Source organism: Piliocolobus tephrosceles, chromosome 17, assembly GCF_002776525.5.
Source record: "Piliocolobus tephrosceles isolate RC106 chromosome 17, ASM277652v3, whole genome shotgun sequence".
Classification (NCBI taxonomy): domain Eukaryota; kingdom Metazoa; phylum Chordata; class Mammalia; order Primates; family Cercopithecidae; genus Piliocolobus; species Piliocolobus tephrosceles.
Genome location: NC_045450.1, coordinates 62,521,945 through 62,538,341, shown reverse-complemented (window position 1 = coordinate 62,538,341; position 16,397 = coordinate 62,521,945). Strand labels below are relative to the sequence as shown.

Sequence of the window (16,397 nt, the reverse complement as noted above, 5' to 3'; positions counted from 1 at the left end):
TTCGTGACCTGATGGAATTCACAGTTTAGCAATCAGCAGTTAAATACTGACTCATTATACTTCAGGAAGCAGGAGGAACAGCTGTCTAAGGAGGAAACTGAGGGGAAAGAGAGGCTGTCCCACTGTCAGTGAGTGTCCTAATCCCTGGAAGGGGTGAAGACCAATTGATGAATGTGAAGAATATCGTCTTCAGGCCAGGGGCGATGGCTCACGCCTATAATCCCAGCACTTTGGGAGGCTGAGATGGATGGATCACCTGAGGTCAGGAGTTTGAGACCAGCCTGGCCAACATGGTGAAACCCTGTCTCTACTAAAAACACAAAAAATTAGCCAGGCGTCGTGGAAGGCACCTGTAATCCCAGCTACTCAGGAGACTGAGGTAGGAGAATCACTTGAACACGGGAGGCAGAGGTTGCAGTGAGCTGAGATTGCGCCATTGCACTCCAGCCTGGGTGACAGAGTGAGACTCCATCTAAAAAGAAAAAAAACAAAAAAAAGAAAAGAATATCATCTTCAGTGCATCAGAAGCTAACTAGGGTCTAACACTAGCATCCTGTTCTTCACAGAATCACAAAAACTCAAAGACACAGCCTCAGTCCCACAGAGTAACTGATGGCCTCCAGGGTCAGCACAGAGTATAATGAACAGAATATTTCAACCACCTTGACAGTGGTCTCATGGTCATCGCTGAAGGGCTGGCTGCTCACACATCTCTTCTTCGACTTTGCTGCATCACTTCCATTTCATTATCAAAATAGCAAATATGTCCAAGCCATAGGTTCAGCTCCAGCCTCAGAGTGCAGAGGCAGGCACATTTAAAACATATCCACTTCATCTCATTATTTGATTCTGCTAAGAAAAAAAAATAATTTGGGTGCAGCCAAAATGCACCCAAATTATTCCTTTATTACTGGGCCTCCGGTGATGGCTTTTCATCATCCCTTGCAATCTATCAAACCGAGAGAGCTATTCAGTGTGCTGCTGCAAGGAATTCCATCTCCAATATGACTGAAGATCTTAAGTCAAAATTATAGGAGGAATATTCGTGCCAGTTTTCTCCCATATGGCACCCTGACTGGAAACGCGTAGGTGACTTACTTTTTTGGTGCAGCCACAAGTTATGGGAAGGGACAGAGTTTAAAGGGTGGGCTTGGTAGTAAACAAGCCAGGGCAAATTAGCAAAAGATAAGTCATACTGAAAGGAAAAATATACATAATCAAGTATAGTAAGTTCTCCCTCTAAACCAAGTCCAACAATGCCCCTGTTTCCTGTTATATTCTAAAATAATTGGTTATTTATTCAGTGCTCGGGGTTAACGGAGTGAGCTGCATGATTTTTTTCTTTGGGGACCATGTGGAGGATTGAAGAGAAGATAGTATTTCTTATGTGCAGCACTTTCGGGGTGAGATAGTGTGCCTCTGGTGATATTGCTTACCTGGGGACAGAAACATGTAAATTCGTATATAAAAAAAGAAAAGGCTCATTCACTGCCTCTTTCTCAACGTGTATCTGCTGTCTTATCTGGAAACCATTGGCAAAAATACTGATAAGTGGGATGAGATTTCCAGACGTTTTCCGTAATGAATTTGGAGCATATTGATATTTTCACAGGATACTGAGGCTCAGACACACTGAGACTGAGAACCAGGCTCCAATTCAATTTCAAGGGCATTTTGGCACTGCATTTTGTAGAATTCTTCTTTAGTTCTCCTGTCCTGCATTTATTATTGCAGTATTTGGGGGCTGGGAGTAGGGAATGAAGATCATGAGACTGTAAGAAGGATAAACAAGCGCTGGTGATTTAAATCTGGGTTCTGCTAGTACTAACTACCCTTCTGACCTCACAGAAAATTACTGAACCCTCTCAAACCTCATCTGCAAGAGGATAACAATCTTTGCTTTGCAGGGCTACGGTGGAGGCTTAAAAAAGATAACTTCTCCATGGTTCTGATTATAGTGGGTTCTCAAATGTTCATTCCTCCCTAGGGGAGCACTTAGTTATGAGTAAGAGCTCTTGTACCTGATTTGCATTGGTTTTTCTGACTCCAAACTACTGCAATTTTGTGCAATTGACTTGCGCACAGGTTCTAAGTTTTTATAGATTGGTTTCTATTTGATTTGCGTTATAATAGTAGGAACGGTCATACATCTTTTTACAAATTAAAAAAGGTTTTATTATGGAGAATTTTGAACACGTACAAGAGTAGTCAGTATAATAGAATAAACCTTTTTGCCCATTTCCCTACTTCCAAAGCCATCAATCCATGGCCAATTCTGTTCTACTTATCAGGTACCTCCACTCTTTAAGATCTTCTGCATCCAAAATGCTACTTTCCCAATCCCTGAAATAGTTAGGGATTAAAAATGATCACTTAAATGTACCAGTTAAGTGACTATCTGAAGGAGCCAAGTTATATAATAGAGAGTCCATTTCCTCCAAACTTCTGTGTTTTGTAGTTGCATTTTGAGCTGAAGATGATGAGAAAATGAGAGTTCTGGATATGGGAAGGGGCTATGCACACTTAGTTAATCCAACACCAAATACTTTTGTTTAATAGCTGCATGACATGAATAAATGGGGAGACAAGCTTTGTCCTGCTCACTGCACCAGAATGCTTCCGGGAGCAACCAAGATAGTCCATAAGAAAGGCATGAGACCTTAATGACTATAAACATTGTCAATAGTCCAGATAAGAAGACAATAATAATAATGCACGCCATAGGTTATTTCAAACACTTCTGTCTGCATCATCTTTTGTTGTCTCAATGGATTCCAAATGAATATTACTCTTCAAGTGAGAGTAAAAACATTACCTCATATCCTTTCACGCTGTCTCCCAGAGCTTCAACAATCCCAGAACACTCAAATCCTGGCACCAGGGGAGTCTTGGGAGGGTTGTCAATATTCCCTTGTCGCACCATCAAGTCAATGAAGTTTAATCCACTGTGAAAAGTAAACGTGAAAGGAGAGAAATTCAACATGAGATCCAACAGAAAGCACCGACCTGGTTTTCTTTTCTTCCTTTTCTTCTCCTCCTTTCCTCCCTCCCTTCTTCACTCCTTCCTCTCTTTTTTTTTTTCTCTTTGGCAAAGTATCACTAAGAGTAATGCCACTTAGCTAGATGTCACCAATAAAGCAAAATTCAATTACCTCTATGCAGACAAGTAATACATTTGTGGCAATGAAAGCAGTAGTTGCAGAGTTTACACTGATTCAAGAGATGGCCCCTTTGTCTTCTCTCAGAACCTGTTTATGCTTACTCTAAAAACATATTGACTAGCCTGGCTATTAGAATTCCTAGTACTTAATCAAAGGTAAAAAATTTACCAGGAAGAGGTTATAAACAGACACATGGAAAGCAGCCAGACCCAATGGCAAGCAGCCAGTGCCTGAGAAAAAGAAAGAAGACCTAACTAAAAAGGTCTCAAACCAACCAACCATCTCTCCTCAATCATCACGCACACTTACACCAGCACTGTGCATAAACAGCTCCCATAATAAAGAATATGAGCCATCAGGAGATTACATTATGTTCCACTGGAGGAGACGGGACTCAAAGAGAGATCAAAGGAACGCCCCAATAGATATGGAAATACTCGAGTGTTTCAAAAATCTAAGTTATTTCCAGATGAGAGATATTACTGGAAATTTCTGATTAACACATTACTTTTGGAATAAGAAAGTTATTAAAATATATCAAAGTCATCATAATGGAAAACCATACACTTGATTCCAATGATGCTATTAGCAATGCTCCTGGACTCTTTTTATTTTATCAGAACTACTCTTGGGAATTTCATTTAACACCCATTTGCTAATCACATGGGAAAACACATCTCATTAAACATGGATTTTTTTCCCAACAGATGTGGTTGTAATGTACTTTTTTTTTTTTTTTGAGACAGAGTGTTGCTCTTGTTGCCCAGGCTGGAGTGCAATGGCTCAATCTCAGCCCACTGCAACCTCCACCTCCCAGGTTCAAGCAATTCTCCTGCCTCAGCCTCCTGAGTAGCTGGGATTACAGGCGCCTGCCACCACGACCGGCTATTTTTTGTATTTTTAATAGAGACAGGGTTTCACCGTATTGGCCAGGCTGGTCTTGAACTCCTGACCTCAGGTGATCCACCCGCCTCGGCCTCCCAAAGGGCTGGGATTATAGGCGTGAGCTGCTGTGCCCAGCCTGTACTTTCTGTTTTTAGAAGCCACCATCTCAGAAAGACTCGGACTATAGAAAGTACACTCTTTAGTGTGACCCAACATCCATTAGCATCCAACCACAGCTTCTTTTCCAAGCTAGATGACTTAAACTAGTTCTTTTTTTTCTTTTTGAGATGGAGTTTCGCTTCGCTCTTGTCGCCCAGGCTGCAGTGCAATGGTGTGGTTTTGATTCACTGCAACCTCTGCCTCCCGGGTTCAAGCAATTCTCCTGCCTCAGCCTCCCAAGTAGCTGGGATTACAGGTGCACATCAACATGCCTGGCTAATTTTTGTATTTTTAGTAGAGATGGGGTTTCGCCAAGTTGGCCAGGCTAGTCTCGAACTCCTGACCTCAGGTGATCCGCCCACCTCGGCTTCCCAAAGTGCTGGGATTACAGGCATGATCCACTGTGCCTGGCCGACTTGAACTAGTTCTTAAGCACATCTTTCCTATTTCTTCTCTGATCTCTTTGGACCCAAGGAAGCATCTAACTCCACCTGTGTCCACTGGTCTCACTTATGAGTCTCATACAAAGGGACTGAATAAAGGTGAGTAAAATGACTTCTTTGAAGTGTGGGCTCAAAACTCACCACCTTCTCAAAGTTTTCCCAACCACAAATTAGAGAAGCTTCACATACTGTCCCAGCCGGTGATTCTCTAAAGTGCACCCTCCTTGAAGGCAGTCGTATGCCTCATATTTCTCTGCTTCCAGTGTGCCTGGCATGCATCGGACCCAAAGAAATATAGTAGAGATTCAAGTAGCATCTGCTGAATGAAGAAATAGTCATGGATATTCAAAAATATGTGCTGCCAGTTTGAGTACTAATTCCTTTTAAAAAGCAGTCAAAGAATGTTTGGAGTAAGGGATACGTTTCTGAATGATATGTGTAGACTCCCAAAGGTCCTACTTTAATGGTTAGCAGTTATCCAGGTCAGTTATTAACTGAAATGTTACCGAATAACATGGCCAATTCCTTAAGAGCTTGGGGAGCGTGGGGTACAAATCCCAGTTCTACCACTTCTACCTCTATAACCTGGGAAATGTTACTGAACTTCTCCATGCCTCAGTTTCCACATCTGTAAAGTGGGAGTTATGGCAGTACCTACTTCACGGGGCTGTCATTGAAAATTAATGCACATAAAGCACTGACATGTGGTGCCAGGTACGTAGTCAGTATTCCATACATGTTAGCCTTAAAATTTACATCTTCAGTTAAGAAGGCAGAAGTATGTGATAAAAAAGGTTAAAAACACTTTCAGAACTGACATGGAAAAACTTCAGCTATCTCTGAACTTCACTTGTATAAAACGGCCGATTTTCTGACACAACCAAATAAATAAAACATCACTGTATAACAGTAAAGGAAATTTCTACATCCTGAATCAAGCACTCCATCTCATTTAATGTATATTTTAGCTCAGTGTGTTTTTCTTTGCGTGAAAACCAATGATTTCCCAAGACCCTGTTGGAAAAATGCTGGAAGAAATTAGTTGCCATTTCTGCAAACATGGCAGCCCCCTGGAGAAGGCCTGCCTCATCTTTGACACTTATTACGCTGCTCAACTGGGCTGCCTGCATTCGCCATCCAGCATGAACTGGGCCCAGTGATGGTAAACTGAGAGTTAGCTACTTAAATTCCAGTGAGAAGAGCCTAACACTGACTTTTCAAAAGCCTGTAGCACCCTGTTTCCTCAATGAGGCATTAGGTGAGTCTGTCAGGTCATGAAGAATGCCCCCTATTTTTAGGATGTGGGTGTATTTTGGAGACGGAGACTAGGACAGGTCAGTATTGTTTATCTCCACACAAAGCGGATGTAAATAATTGTTAATAGAGTACTCCCAAGTGTTGGATCAGACCTGTTTCTCCTGATGTGGATATAGCTAGCTTTTGCTGAGGGTTTAGTTTGCGTCAAGAACTGTGCTAAGTGCTTGACTTTTGTTATTTAAGACTTATCAATACTCCTCCTATGAGGTATGAACTATCACACCAATTTTTCAGATCAGAAAACTGAGACCCAGAGAGCTTAAGTAACTTGCTTGCCATGACATCTTTTCAAAGTGTCAAAGTCAGGATTTGAATTCATGCCAAGTCTAGAACCTGACCCCTTAGGCAACACACTCTACCTCTTTATGGGGAACCTCTCTATGCCCCGCCCTTGCACATACAAGAGCCATGTTTATAGCTCTTTATATCTTCCTCTTTGCAGAGAGTTGATTGCACCAATGTGGGCCCAATAGTGGAGCAGTGGCCATTCATAATCTAGACAGGAACCTATTCCTTAAACTGAATAAATGAGCTGGTCCAAGAACTGGGTGTTCTCTGTAAAACTATGAATTGGGAAACACACATCAAGAGAACGACTTAGCAACAGAAAGGATGTCAAAAGACAGAAATGAGTGAGAGAGACCTAGTTGACCGGCACTTTGGAGAAGCATACGTGGAAAAGCCAATATATGGAAGAATTAAAAGAAAAAACATGAAGAGCAACAGAGTCAACCCAACTCCCTGCACCAGGGTGAGGCTTTGTAGACTTCCATTGCTGAGTTCCCTAGAATGAGCAGAGGTCCAGTCTCTGGGCTTGGGGAGGTCCAGCTCCATCACACCTCCTGCTCTCTGATTTCCATGAGTTCCTTCATTACTTCACACATGTGTTTATAGCAGAAGCTCTTTGTTTGGATTACCTGTGTGGTCCCTGTCACATGAAACCAAAAGATACAAACTCAAACGAATACCATAATCAATCACTCCCAATCACCCACTGGGACAGACATTGTTGACTCTATTTTTTTTTCCTCAGACAAAACAAATAACTTTGTTTGTTTAGAGATAATAAGCTATTTGCCGAAGGCCACACAGATGGTAAATAGTGAAATCTATGAACTTAAAAACTTGAGTCTAATCCTTTTCTTTTTCCACCACAACAGAAAAACAAACAAACAAACAAACAAAAAACAAGGGGCATGTCAATGCCCCTGTTTTGCACAGTTACAGTTTCCAGTATTCTCTAAGGTAATATGATTCTTAGTTAGAATGTTTTTGGGGGTGGCAATGCCTACACCTGATTACTCAGGCCCACAAAGGGAGTAAAATTTTTATACAGCTCTTAAATATTTGAGATCGTTGCAAAAAAAAGAAATAGTGTTGGAAAGTGCCTGACATAAAGTTCTGCCCGGGTAATCCTGTTTTTCTCAAAGATTGGTATAATTTTAATAAATAATATAAGACTGTCTCAGTTTTCTTCTCATACTAAATTATTAGTCAGAGGCTAAGTTTAAAGAGTTATTATTGAGACATAGCATCTTGAAGGAATGAAGGTAGAAGTTTGAAAAAGAGACCCTGAAAAGCTCAAAACATAGAATGAGGGATCTGAAGACATGTGAGGGAAGATACAGGAAAATTGGGGGACAGTTCCTTAAAATAATAACACTTTCTTCTATTTGTATAGTACAGCACAGTTTGTCATGTGCTTTCATACACATCTCATTAAACTTCGTAACAAGCTGAGAAAAGCAAGAAGCGCAGATACCATTAATCCCATTAAATAGATGTGAACATTGAGCCTCAGATAAGAAAACTGACTTGTTAAAGGCAGCACAACAACACTGACAGCACATGACAGAGGCAGAGTTGAGACCTGAGTAAAAGTCTTCCAACTCCTTGCTTTTTGTGTATCCCATAACACCATGAAATCTCAAGTAAATCAAATGTTACTAAAATAAAGAATTTTAAGATTCAGGAAAGCCGGGGCATGGTGGCTCACATCTGTAATCCCAGCACTTTGGGAGGCTGAGACAGGTGCATTACCTGAGGTAAGGGGTTCGAAATCAGCCTGGCCAACACGGTGAAACCCCATGTCTACTAAAAATACAAAAATTAGCCAGGCGTGGTGGTGCATGCCTATAGTCCCAACTACTCAGGAGGCTGAGGCAGGAGAATCGCTTGAACTTGGAAGACAGTGAGTGGAGATCACTCCACTGCACTCCAGTCTGGGCGGCAGAGCGAGACTGTCAAAAAAAAAAAAAAGAGTCAGGGACAAGAAGACTGAAAGGAAGCAGTGAAAGGAAACAGATGCAGTGGCTTCAGTTTTAGTCTCTGTACTGCCATCAATTAGTGGTGGAGTTTGGCTGAGTCTCTGAAGCCTTCCCCAGATCTCATACTCTGTTTGTTAGATGGTCCTTTATCCTGTGGGCTCTGTTTCAAACATTATCAAAATCAAAGCTTAGGTAGAGAGGGAGAGACACTTGGTGGTCTTGAGAAAAAAGACATTGACTTGTATGCTTAGACTCAGAGCTAAAAGCTAGCCTTGGCCCCTACACTTTCTTTTCTGTTATCTAGTAAGTGAGGAATATCACCCTGTAAAGTCTCCTGAGAGACATTTAGCTGCCTTTATTTTTGTCCTATCAAAGTCAACAAACATTGCTCCCGCGATGATACTGCTACATGTTAGGTATTAAGGGATGGAGTGTTTTAATCTCCACTTTGTGCAAAAGGGAGGTGAGGCCAAGAGAGAATAAAGGACCTTGTCCAAGGTTATATAGTTGGTACCAGAACTGGGAATATGAACCCTTTTTATATGACTGCCAAGCTTGAGTTCTGACCGTCAGGCTGTCATTGCGTGATGGTAGGCTTCTATGTCTTCTTGTCCCCAAAGCTTATCGTTCGGAATATTTTTTTGAATATGCTAACAATATCAAATGAAGACACATTTGATTTCTTAAAAGACATCACTAAGTGGATGACAAAAGAATCAGCCCAGCTATAGTTTATTAATGTTCCAATTTGAGGTGAAAAGTGACTCAAAAGAAGGAGTTTAGCAAAGAAGATACAGGTAGCATGGAGATGCTCCCTTGTCTTCTACTCTCCTGGTGAAAGGAAGGCAGGGGTTGCTCATATGAAAAGATCTTAGGCCTCTTGAGATCCTGTTCCTTCCTCAGGTTGTCGGTATCCTCAGCACCAATCATGAAAATCCAAATAGCGTCAGATCAGTAAACAAACCTCCCTCTTCCGAAACCTACTTCTCTATTGATGCAGATTATAGAGCCCCATCCTATATTTTCATATTACACTCAATAGAAATCCCAAGTCTTGCTCTGTCATTAGCTCAATTAAGAGATAGACTGCCAAAGAATCTTCAGAAACCCACTGTTTTATTAGGTTGGTGCAGAAGTAATTGTGATTTGTGCCATTACTTTTAATACTTACTGTAGGGATTTTGTTAAGTATATAATTTGCTACAATATATATTCACGACTTTATGAAGACAGTATTTTTTCCTCAAATCTCAGCACAAGGATTGGCTTTATGGATCTTACAGGCTCAGTACAGTATATACATTGGTTATGTTTATTTCTTGGCATTGGTTGTTAGGAAGCTCTGAGCCAAACTGATCACATTCATTCTCTATATCACTTTTCTTGTTGTTGTTTTTGAGACAGAGTCTAGCTCTGTCACCCAGGCGGGAGTGCAGTGGTGCGAACATGGCTCATTGCAGTCTTGACCTCCTGGGCTCAGGTCATGCTCCCACTTTGGCTTCCCAAAGTGCTGGGAAGTGTGGGAAGTGCTGGGCCACCGTGCCTGGCCTCTATATCATCTTAATACTCAACTTCATCTTAATCTCTGAGTACTTTGGAGTTTCTACTTTTTAAACCCTTATACTCCATTACCAGTATTACTAGTATTGTGAATGGTTCTCAAACTTTATTGTTCATCAGAATTTCCAGGAGGGCTGGTTAAAACACAGATTATTAGACCCCACCTCTGAGTTCTGGACTCAAGTAGGTCTGCGGTGAGGTCTTAAGTTTTTCATTTCTAAGTTTCTAAGTCATGCTGATGCTGCTGATCTGGGAACCACACTTAGAGAATCACTGATTTTTAAAAAAATTTTTTTAAAGCTAATTCCAGTCTTTTTCTAAATGAGACAGAGTAAAAATTAAATGGTTAAATAGAAAGTAGATGAAAGTTCTCACTGTCCTCCAGGGCAGTTGAATTTCTGATCTTAGTCCAGAGGATTATAGTTATCCTTGCTAGATTTGGTGTTATTAGATTAAGTTCATCATTCTCATTTGTCTGTCTCTTTCTTGAATCTTAATTCTTTCATCAAAAAAAATTAATTCTCTCTCCTGGATTTGTATCCTGTGAAAATGTGGTTATCATGACACAAGCTTCTACATCCAAGTTGCTGATAAAAATATCAGACAGGCTGCCCCGTTCCTGGTTACTAAGGCTGTTTGTGAAGACCATGAAGGATGTCATGGAGGAAATTTAAAACACAAGACTAGCTGACACCCTTTCTTCAAATCTGGAGCTCTCATGATTCTATGAAATAGCTCCAAGACACCTTGAAGTCATGTGTGGTAAACTCGATAAAGACTATGAACCCTCTCTTTTTGTGAGCAATGGCAGTAGATCCCCTCCCTCCACCCATAGCTGCAATTACTGAGAAGAGGGGGTGAGCCTTGAATACAACCACTTTTTTAAATGCAAGTCAGGATCATCATGACATTCATTTTTTTCTGAATGTGCACATCCTGGCCCCAGCTCTGAGAGTCTCTTTAGTGAAAGCACATACTCTCATGTGCTGTTAGGGTTGCAAAGGACCACTTGAGTACCCCAATGTCAGTTGTTCCCATGGAAAAAAAATGATCAAAAAAGGATGGACTCTTTCTGAGAGGGCTCTATTTCCTATAGGGCTTTGTGACTGTTGGAGACATCCCCAAGAAGCTAACAGAAATCTGACCATTCTAATTTATCTGATGATGGAGGATGGGAAGGAAAAGAATTGATCTGTGGCTAGTAATTGTAATAGGAAACTTTCATGGGGTGCTTGCTATGTGTCAGGCATAGTGTTGAGTGTCATTTCATTTTTTACAACAATGATAAACGATGCTAAGAGATCAACAATATTACCCCCATTTTACAGAGAACAAAACCAAGGCACACTGAGGTTTACAAAATGTTGGTTTTACCTGGTTTACATTGCTTGCGAAAGCAAACGATGTAAATCCAGGGCCTCTGCTCTTGACTAACATACTTGGCTCTCCTAGAGAAAAATCATCGCTCAGTTTTCCCAGTTACAAAGACAAGACCTTTCCACTCAACTAGCACATTGAGCACTCACTGTATACTATGCTGTATACTAGGTAGTGGATGCCCAAAGTTAACAAGGGGTTCCAAATTCTCATGGGGAAACAATAATAAAAACAGATCACGGCTGGGTGCGATGGCTCACACCTGTAATCTCAGCACTTTGGGAGGCTGAGGCGGGTGGATCACCTGAGGTTGGGAGTTCAAGACCAGCCTGACCAACATGGGAAAACACCATCTCTACTGAAAATACAAAATATTAGCCAGGTGTGGCGGCACATGCCTGTAATCCCAGCTACGCGGGGAGGCTGAGGCAGGAGAATTGCTTGAACCCGGTGGGTAGAGGTTGCAGTGAGCCAAGATCGCACCATTGTACTCCAGCCTGGGCAATAAGAGTGAAACTCCATCAGAAAAAAAAAAAACTGATCACAATGCGATGATGAGCGGTCTTCTAGAGCAATGGTCCCAAACTTTTTGGCACCAGGGACCAGTTTAACAGAAGACTTTTTTTTCCATGGAACAGGGGTGGAGGGATGGTTTCCGGATGATTCAAGCACATGACATTTACTGTGCATTGTATTTCTATTATTATTATTACATTGTAATACATAATGAAATAATTATACAACTCAGCATAATGTAGAATCAAGTGGGAACCCTGAGGTTGTTTTCCTGCAACTTGATGGTCACATCTCGGGGTGACAGGAGATAGTGACAGATCATCGGGCATTAGATTCTCATAAGAAGTGCACAACCAGCCGGGCGCGGTGGCTCACACCTGTAATCCCAGCACTTTGGGAGGCCGAGGCGGGCGGATCACGAGGTCAGGAGATTGAGACCATCCTGGCTAACATAGTGAAACCCTGTCTCTACTAAAAATTAGCCGGGTGTGGTCGTGGGCGCCTGTAGTCCCAGCTACTTGGGAGTCTGAGGCAGGAGGATGTGTGAATCTGGGAGGCAGAGCTTGCAGTGAGCCGAGATAGCACCACTGCACTCCAGCCTGGGAGACAGCGAGACTCCGTCTCAAAAAAACAAAACAAAACAAAACAAAAAAACAACCTAGATCACTCACATGCACAGCTCACAATAGGGTTCATGCTCCTATGAGACCAGTACTGGTCTGTGGCCCGGGGACCCCTGTTCTAGAGCGTAGGCAAAGTGCTCATATAGCCACCAGGGCACATGCTAATATACAATATAACCATGAAGTCAAAACATCAACCTCCAGAATGTTCTCCCCAAAGAATTATTCCAAGTAGTCCTCTGCAATCACCAAAGCTAAGTTTAGATCTTTAGCGTTAGCTTTCTGGCTCCTCCTCAAGTGGGTTGCTTGACTTTGGGCCTTAGTTTTTCCATCTCAACAATGGGATAGTAACATACCCACCTTATGGGCTATTGTGTGGACTGCATGTGACAGTAAATGTAAAACAGAGTACCTCGTACACAGTAAATGCTCAATAAATATGAGCTGCTATCCGCATCACTGTCATCACTATGACACAAAGAAAATGCCATAGGTCAGGTTCCCTTGGGAAACAGACTCCGAGACTGAGATTTGCAGCAAGAGGTCTGATAGGGAGTGTTCTAGAAGACAACTCCTGGATGGGCAGGAGGGAAGCTGGACTGGGAATGGGGAGAAGTTGAACTCTGATATACCAGTAAAGTGGTCTCAGTTCATCCTTGCAACGTTCCAGACATAGCATGGTTCCTTGGGTAATACTGAATCAAGGCAAGGGAACTGAGCCTTTGCACCCCTGAATCGACCAGTCAGGAATGAGGGCTGCCCCCAGGGAGGGGGTGCAGCCTTGGGGAAAGAGACTTCCTTTGGCTGAGAACAATTTCTCAGGAGAAACCAGCTATGAGCTGTCAGCTGCCATCACTCCTGGTAGCTGGGGAAGTGAGCACTGAGATTCTAAAAGGATGCTTTGGGGTGGTGCACACCAGCACCCACTACGAGGAGAATGGTGTGATCTCCCCTTTCAGGGTTTATTCCCTTGTGATCACAGAGCAGCTGTCACTGATGGTGAATTTTTATGAGGCTCCTTTGCACAGCGGTCCCTGAGGAGGAAAGATCTAGTGGTTTCTAAAACAAATGGTGCAAAGGCAGGAAAGAGAAAGATCTTTAAATAAAAACCTGAAAGAATGAGAGGAGGGGGAAGAACCTGCTGGGATCAGGTGCTTCTCACAGAAAGCATCCCTTAGGAGTGGGCATGCCCCTTGCTCCCATTCTAAGCCCCTCTGTGGCCCCACCCCACCTTCCCATGGAAGGGAGCAGACAGCACAGAGTGGCCACGGCTTGATTTCTCCCTGAAGCCACCAAGGACTAGCGTCCCCATGGAGAAACAGTCCATTTTTGCTATGACATGACAGCTGTTTCCTAAGGTATGGCTGCTGATAAAAGTAATGTTTAATAAAAACAGTTGTTTCCATAGAAAAAAAGGAAGTGAAGATTAGAAAAATAAAGAGATCAGGCCCGGCACGGTGGCTCACGCCTGTAATCCCAGCACTTTGGGAGGCTGAGACGGGCAGATCATGAGGTCAGCAAATCGAGACCATCCTGGCTAACACGGTGAAACCCCGTCTCTACTAAAAATACAAAAAATTAGCCAGGTGTGGTGGCGGGCACCTGTAGTTCCAGCTACTCGGGAGGCTGAGGCAGGATAATGGCGTGAACCTGGGAGGCGGAGCTTGCAGTGAGCAGAGATCATGCCACTGCACTCCAGCCTGGGTGACAGAGCAAGACTCCGCCTCAAAAAAAAAAAAAAAAAAAAAAAAACGAGAAAAAAGAAAAAGATAAAGAAAGAGATCAAGGAATTTAAAAAAGGGGCAGAGGCTGGGCGCAGTGACTCACACGTTTATTCCCAGCACTTTGGGAGGCCGAGGCGGCCAAATCACCTGAGGTCAGGAGTTTGAGACCAGCCTGACCAATGTAGTGAAATTTCGCCTCTACTGAAAATACAAAAATTAGCTACGTGTGGTGGCTCAAGCTTGTAATCCCAGCTACTCAGGAGGCTGAGGCAGGAGAATTGCTTGAACCCAGGAGGCAGACGATGCAGTGAGCCAAGATCTTTCCATTGTACTCCAGCCTGGGCAACAGGGCAAGACTCTGTCAAAAAAAAAAAAAAAAAAAAGGCAGATACTAAGGAAACAATAACAGAAAAAGGAACAAGCAGATAAATACACGCAGGATTGGTAAACTGCTTGAGGAAAATATATGAAAAAATCACACTTCAGGGCTTTCTATGTATCTGTGCGAAGTCAGAGATAACAACACTGGCAGAGAGGCAGACATCAGATAAAACACCATCAAATTCTCAACAAGAAGCTTTTACCAGCCCTCTGCATGGGAACCTTAACCAGCGCTGCATGTGTGGCAGCCTTTGCCAGCTCTAGGCAGAGCCAAGTGGACCTCAAGCGAGGCTTTGTGCCAAGCAGGCGCAGCAAGGGAAGGTATTCTCTTTGCTTATTCTGCTCTCGTCTTGCTGATAATATGTTCATCAAAGCACTTAACTCCCAATCCATGCGGGGTCAAAGAAGCAGATGTTTGATTCATTTTCTCATTGCCCTAGAACTGAAGCTTTTGTTTTTGTTTCTTAATCTCAACTGAAAACTTGAAAATGCCTAAGAAAATAGGCATTGATGTCAGAAGATCTTGGGCATAAATCTTTTTTCTTTTTTGATTTGCTCAAGTGCCGGTTTTGTTATCTCAAGACTGTGAGAACAGACTGACACAAATTTGCTGGGGAAGAAAAAGCTCACAGTGACCAAAGCAAGGACACTGTTTATGCAAATCTCAGGTGGCAGCTCTAATTTGAGAATAGCCAGAATTGTGTCGGAGAGGTCTTAGGAGTCACCTGCAGAATCCACCTGTGTTCAATCAGAGGCTGGAAAAGGTACACTGGGATGCTCAGACTCCCCTCCCACACTGCTGGCCCGTAGCTCTTGACACCAGTCCCACATAACCCTGTCCACCCTCTCTAACCACTATTTTAAGAAAAACAAGCCACTGCAGCCACGGGAGACATACGGAGTTTTCCGACCCATCTGATTTTATTCATCATCTACCACTTTACATTAGTAGTGCTGTCGTTGCCCCACTGAGATCCCTTTCTCCATAACGTATGCTTGGGAGAAAAAAGTTCTCTTTGCACTGGGACTTGCTAAATTTGTACTCCGCTGCTGGAGCTGAAGACCACCACCTTTTCCAGCCTCAAGAAGGAAGCTCATTGTAGCAGGAGCACAAGATGCTAACTCATGAGGAGAGAGAGGATAAAAGATGGAAGGGACAGGAGAGGGGAAAGGCCAGAATCCCAGGCACAAACTCATCACGATGGCCAGCATGACTGAAATAAGGACAGACAGGAGGGAGGAAGTGACTTGGCAGTGACGATGAGGGTAATATAGCTTGGGGATACAGTGGTACGAGTTCTTTGTTTCTACTGTGTCTGAGAAAAGAAATACATTCAGATCATACGTCCAAATTGGTATTCAAAACACACCTCAGTAGTATTTCCAACATAGAACAAAACAGCCAAGGAGACACATTGAGAATCTAAATGTCTAGAGCCAGTTTTCAGCAGAAACAGAAAAGCCGGGTCCGAAAGTATCCAAAACAAGCACTCCTGGATGCTGAGACTAACTCTTTTGACTTTGAGACCTGGAGTTATTTACTCTCAGCACCTCCTCAGGACACAGCAGGAGGTATTTATTCCTAAGGTCCCTGGAAAGGTTAACGTCTTTATGTTCCACGTTTGATGTTGACCAAGGCATTGACTTCAAACAGGTGCTCGGCAGTGACTGGTTGCACAGAACATTTAATGTCCTTCAATTTAAATTCTACAGACCCCTCTGTGTTTTGGGGCTTGGCTAGGCACTAATGTCACAACAGTGACAATGACATCTCTGCTTTCCAGGACTCAGAGATCAACAAAGGAATGACTATACAGCATGACAGTTCCACAAGAGGAGGCTGTACAAGAGTCACAGCTAGTGCATAGAGGGTAGTTCTTAAATCACGTGACTGGGATCAGGTTCTTCTCAAAGAAAGTGTCACTGAATGGGTGTGCCCTTGCTCCTGTTCTCTCAGCCTCTCCAGCCCCATCTCACCTCTCCA

At 42.8% G+C, this 16,397-nt stretch overlaps 1 protein-coding gene across 1 annotated transcript in view; it reads right to left on the bottom strand.

Annotated features, from left to right (window-relative positions):
- VAT1L (vesicle amine transport 1 like) overlaps positions 1-16,397 on the bottom strand; it is a 189,588-nt gene that overhangs the window by 157,883 nt on the left and 15,308 nt on the right. The window contains exon 2 of the mRNA XM_023226853.1: positions 2,816-2,945. Coding sequence (XP_023082621.1) covers positions 2,816-2,945 — 130 coding nt within the window. The remainder of the gene's footprint in view (positions 1-2,815; positions 2,946-16,397) is intronic.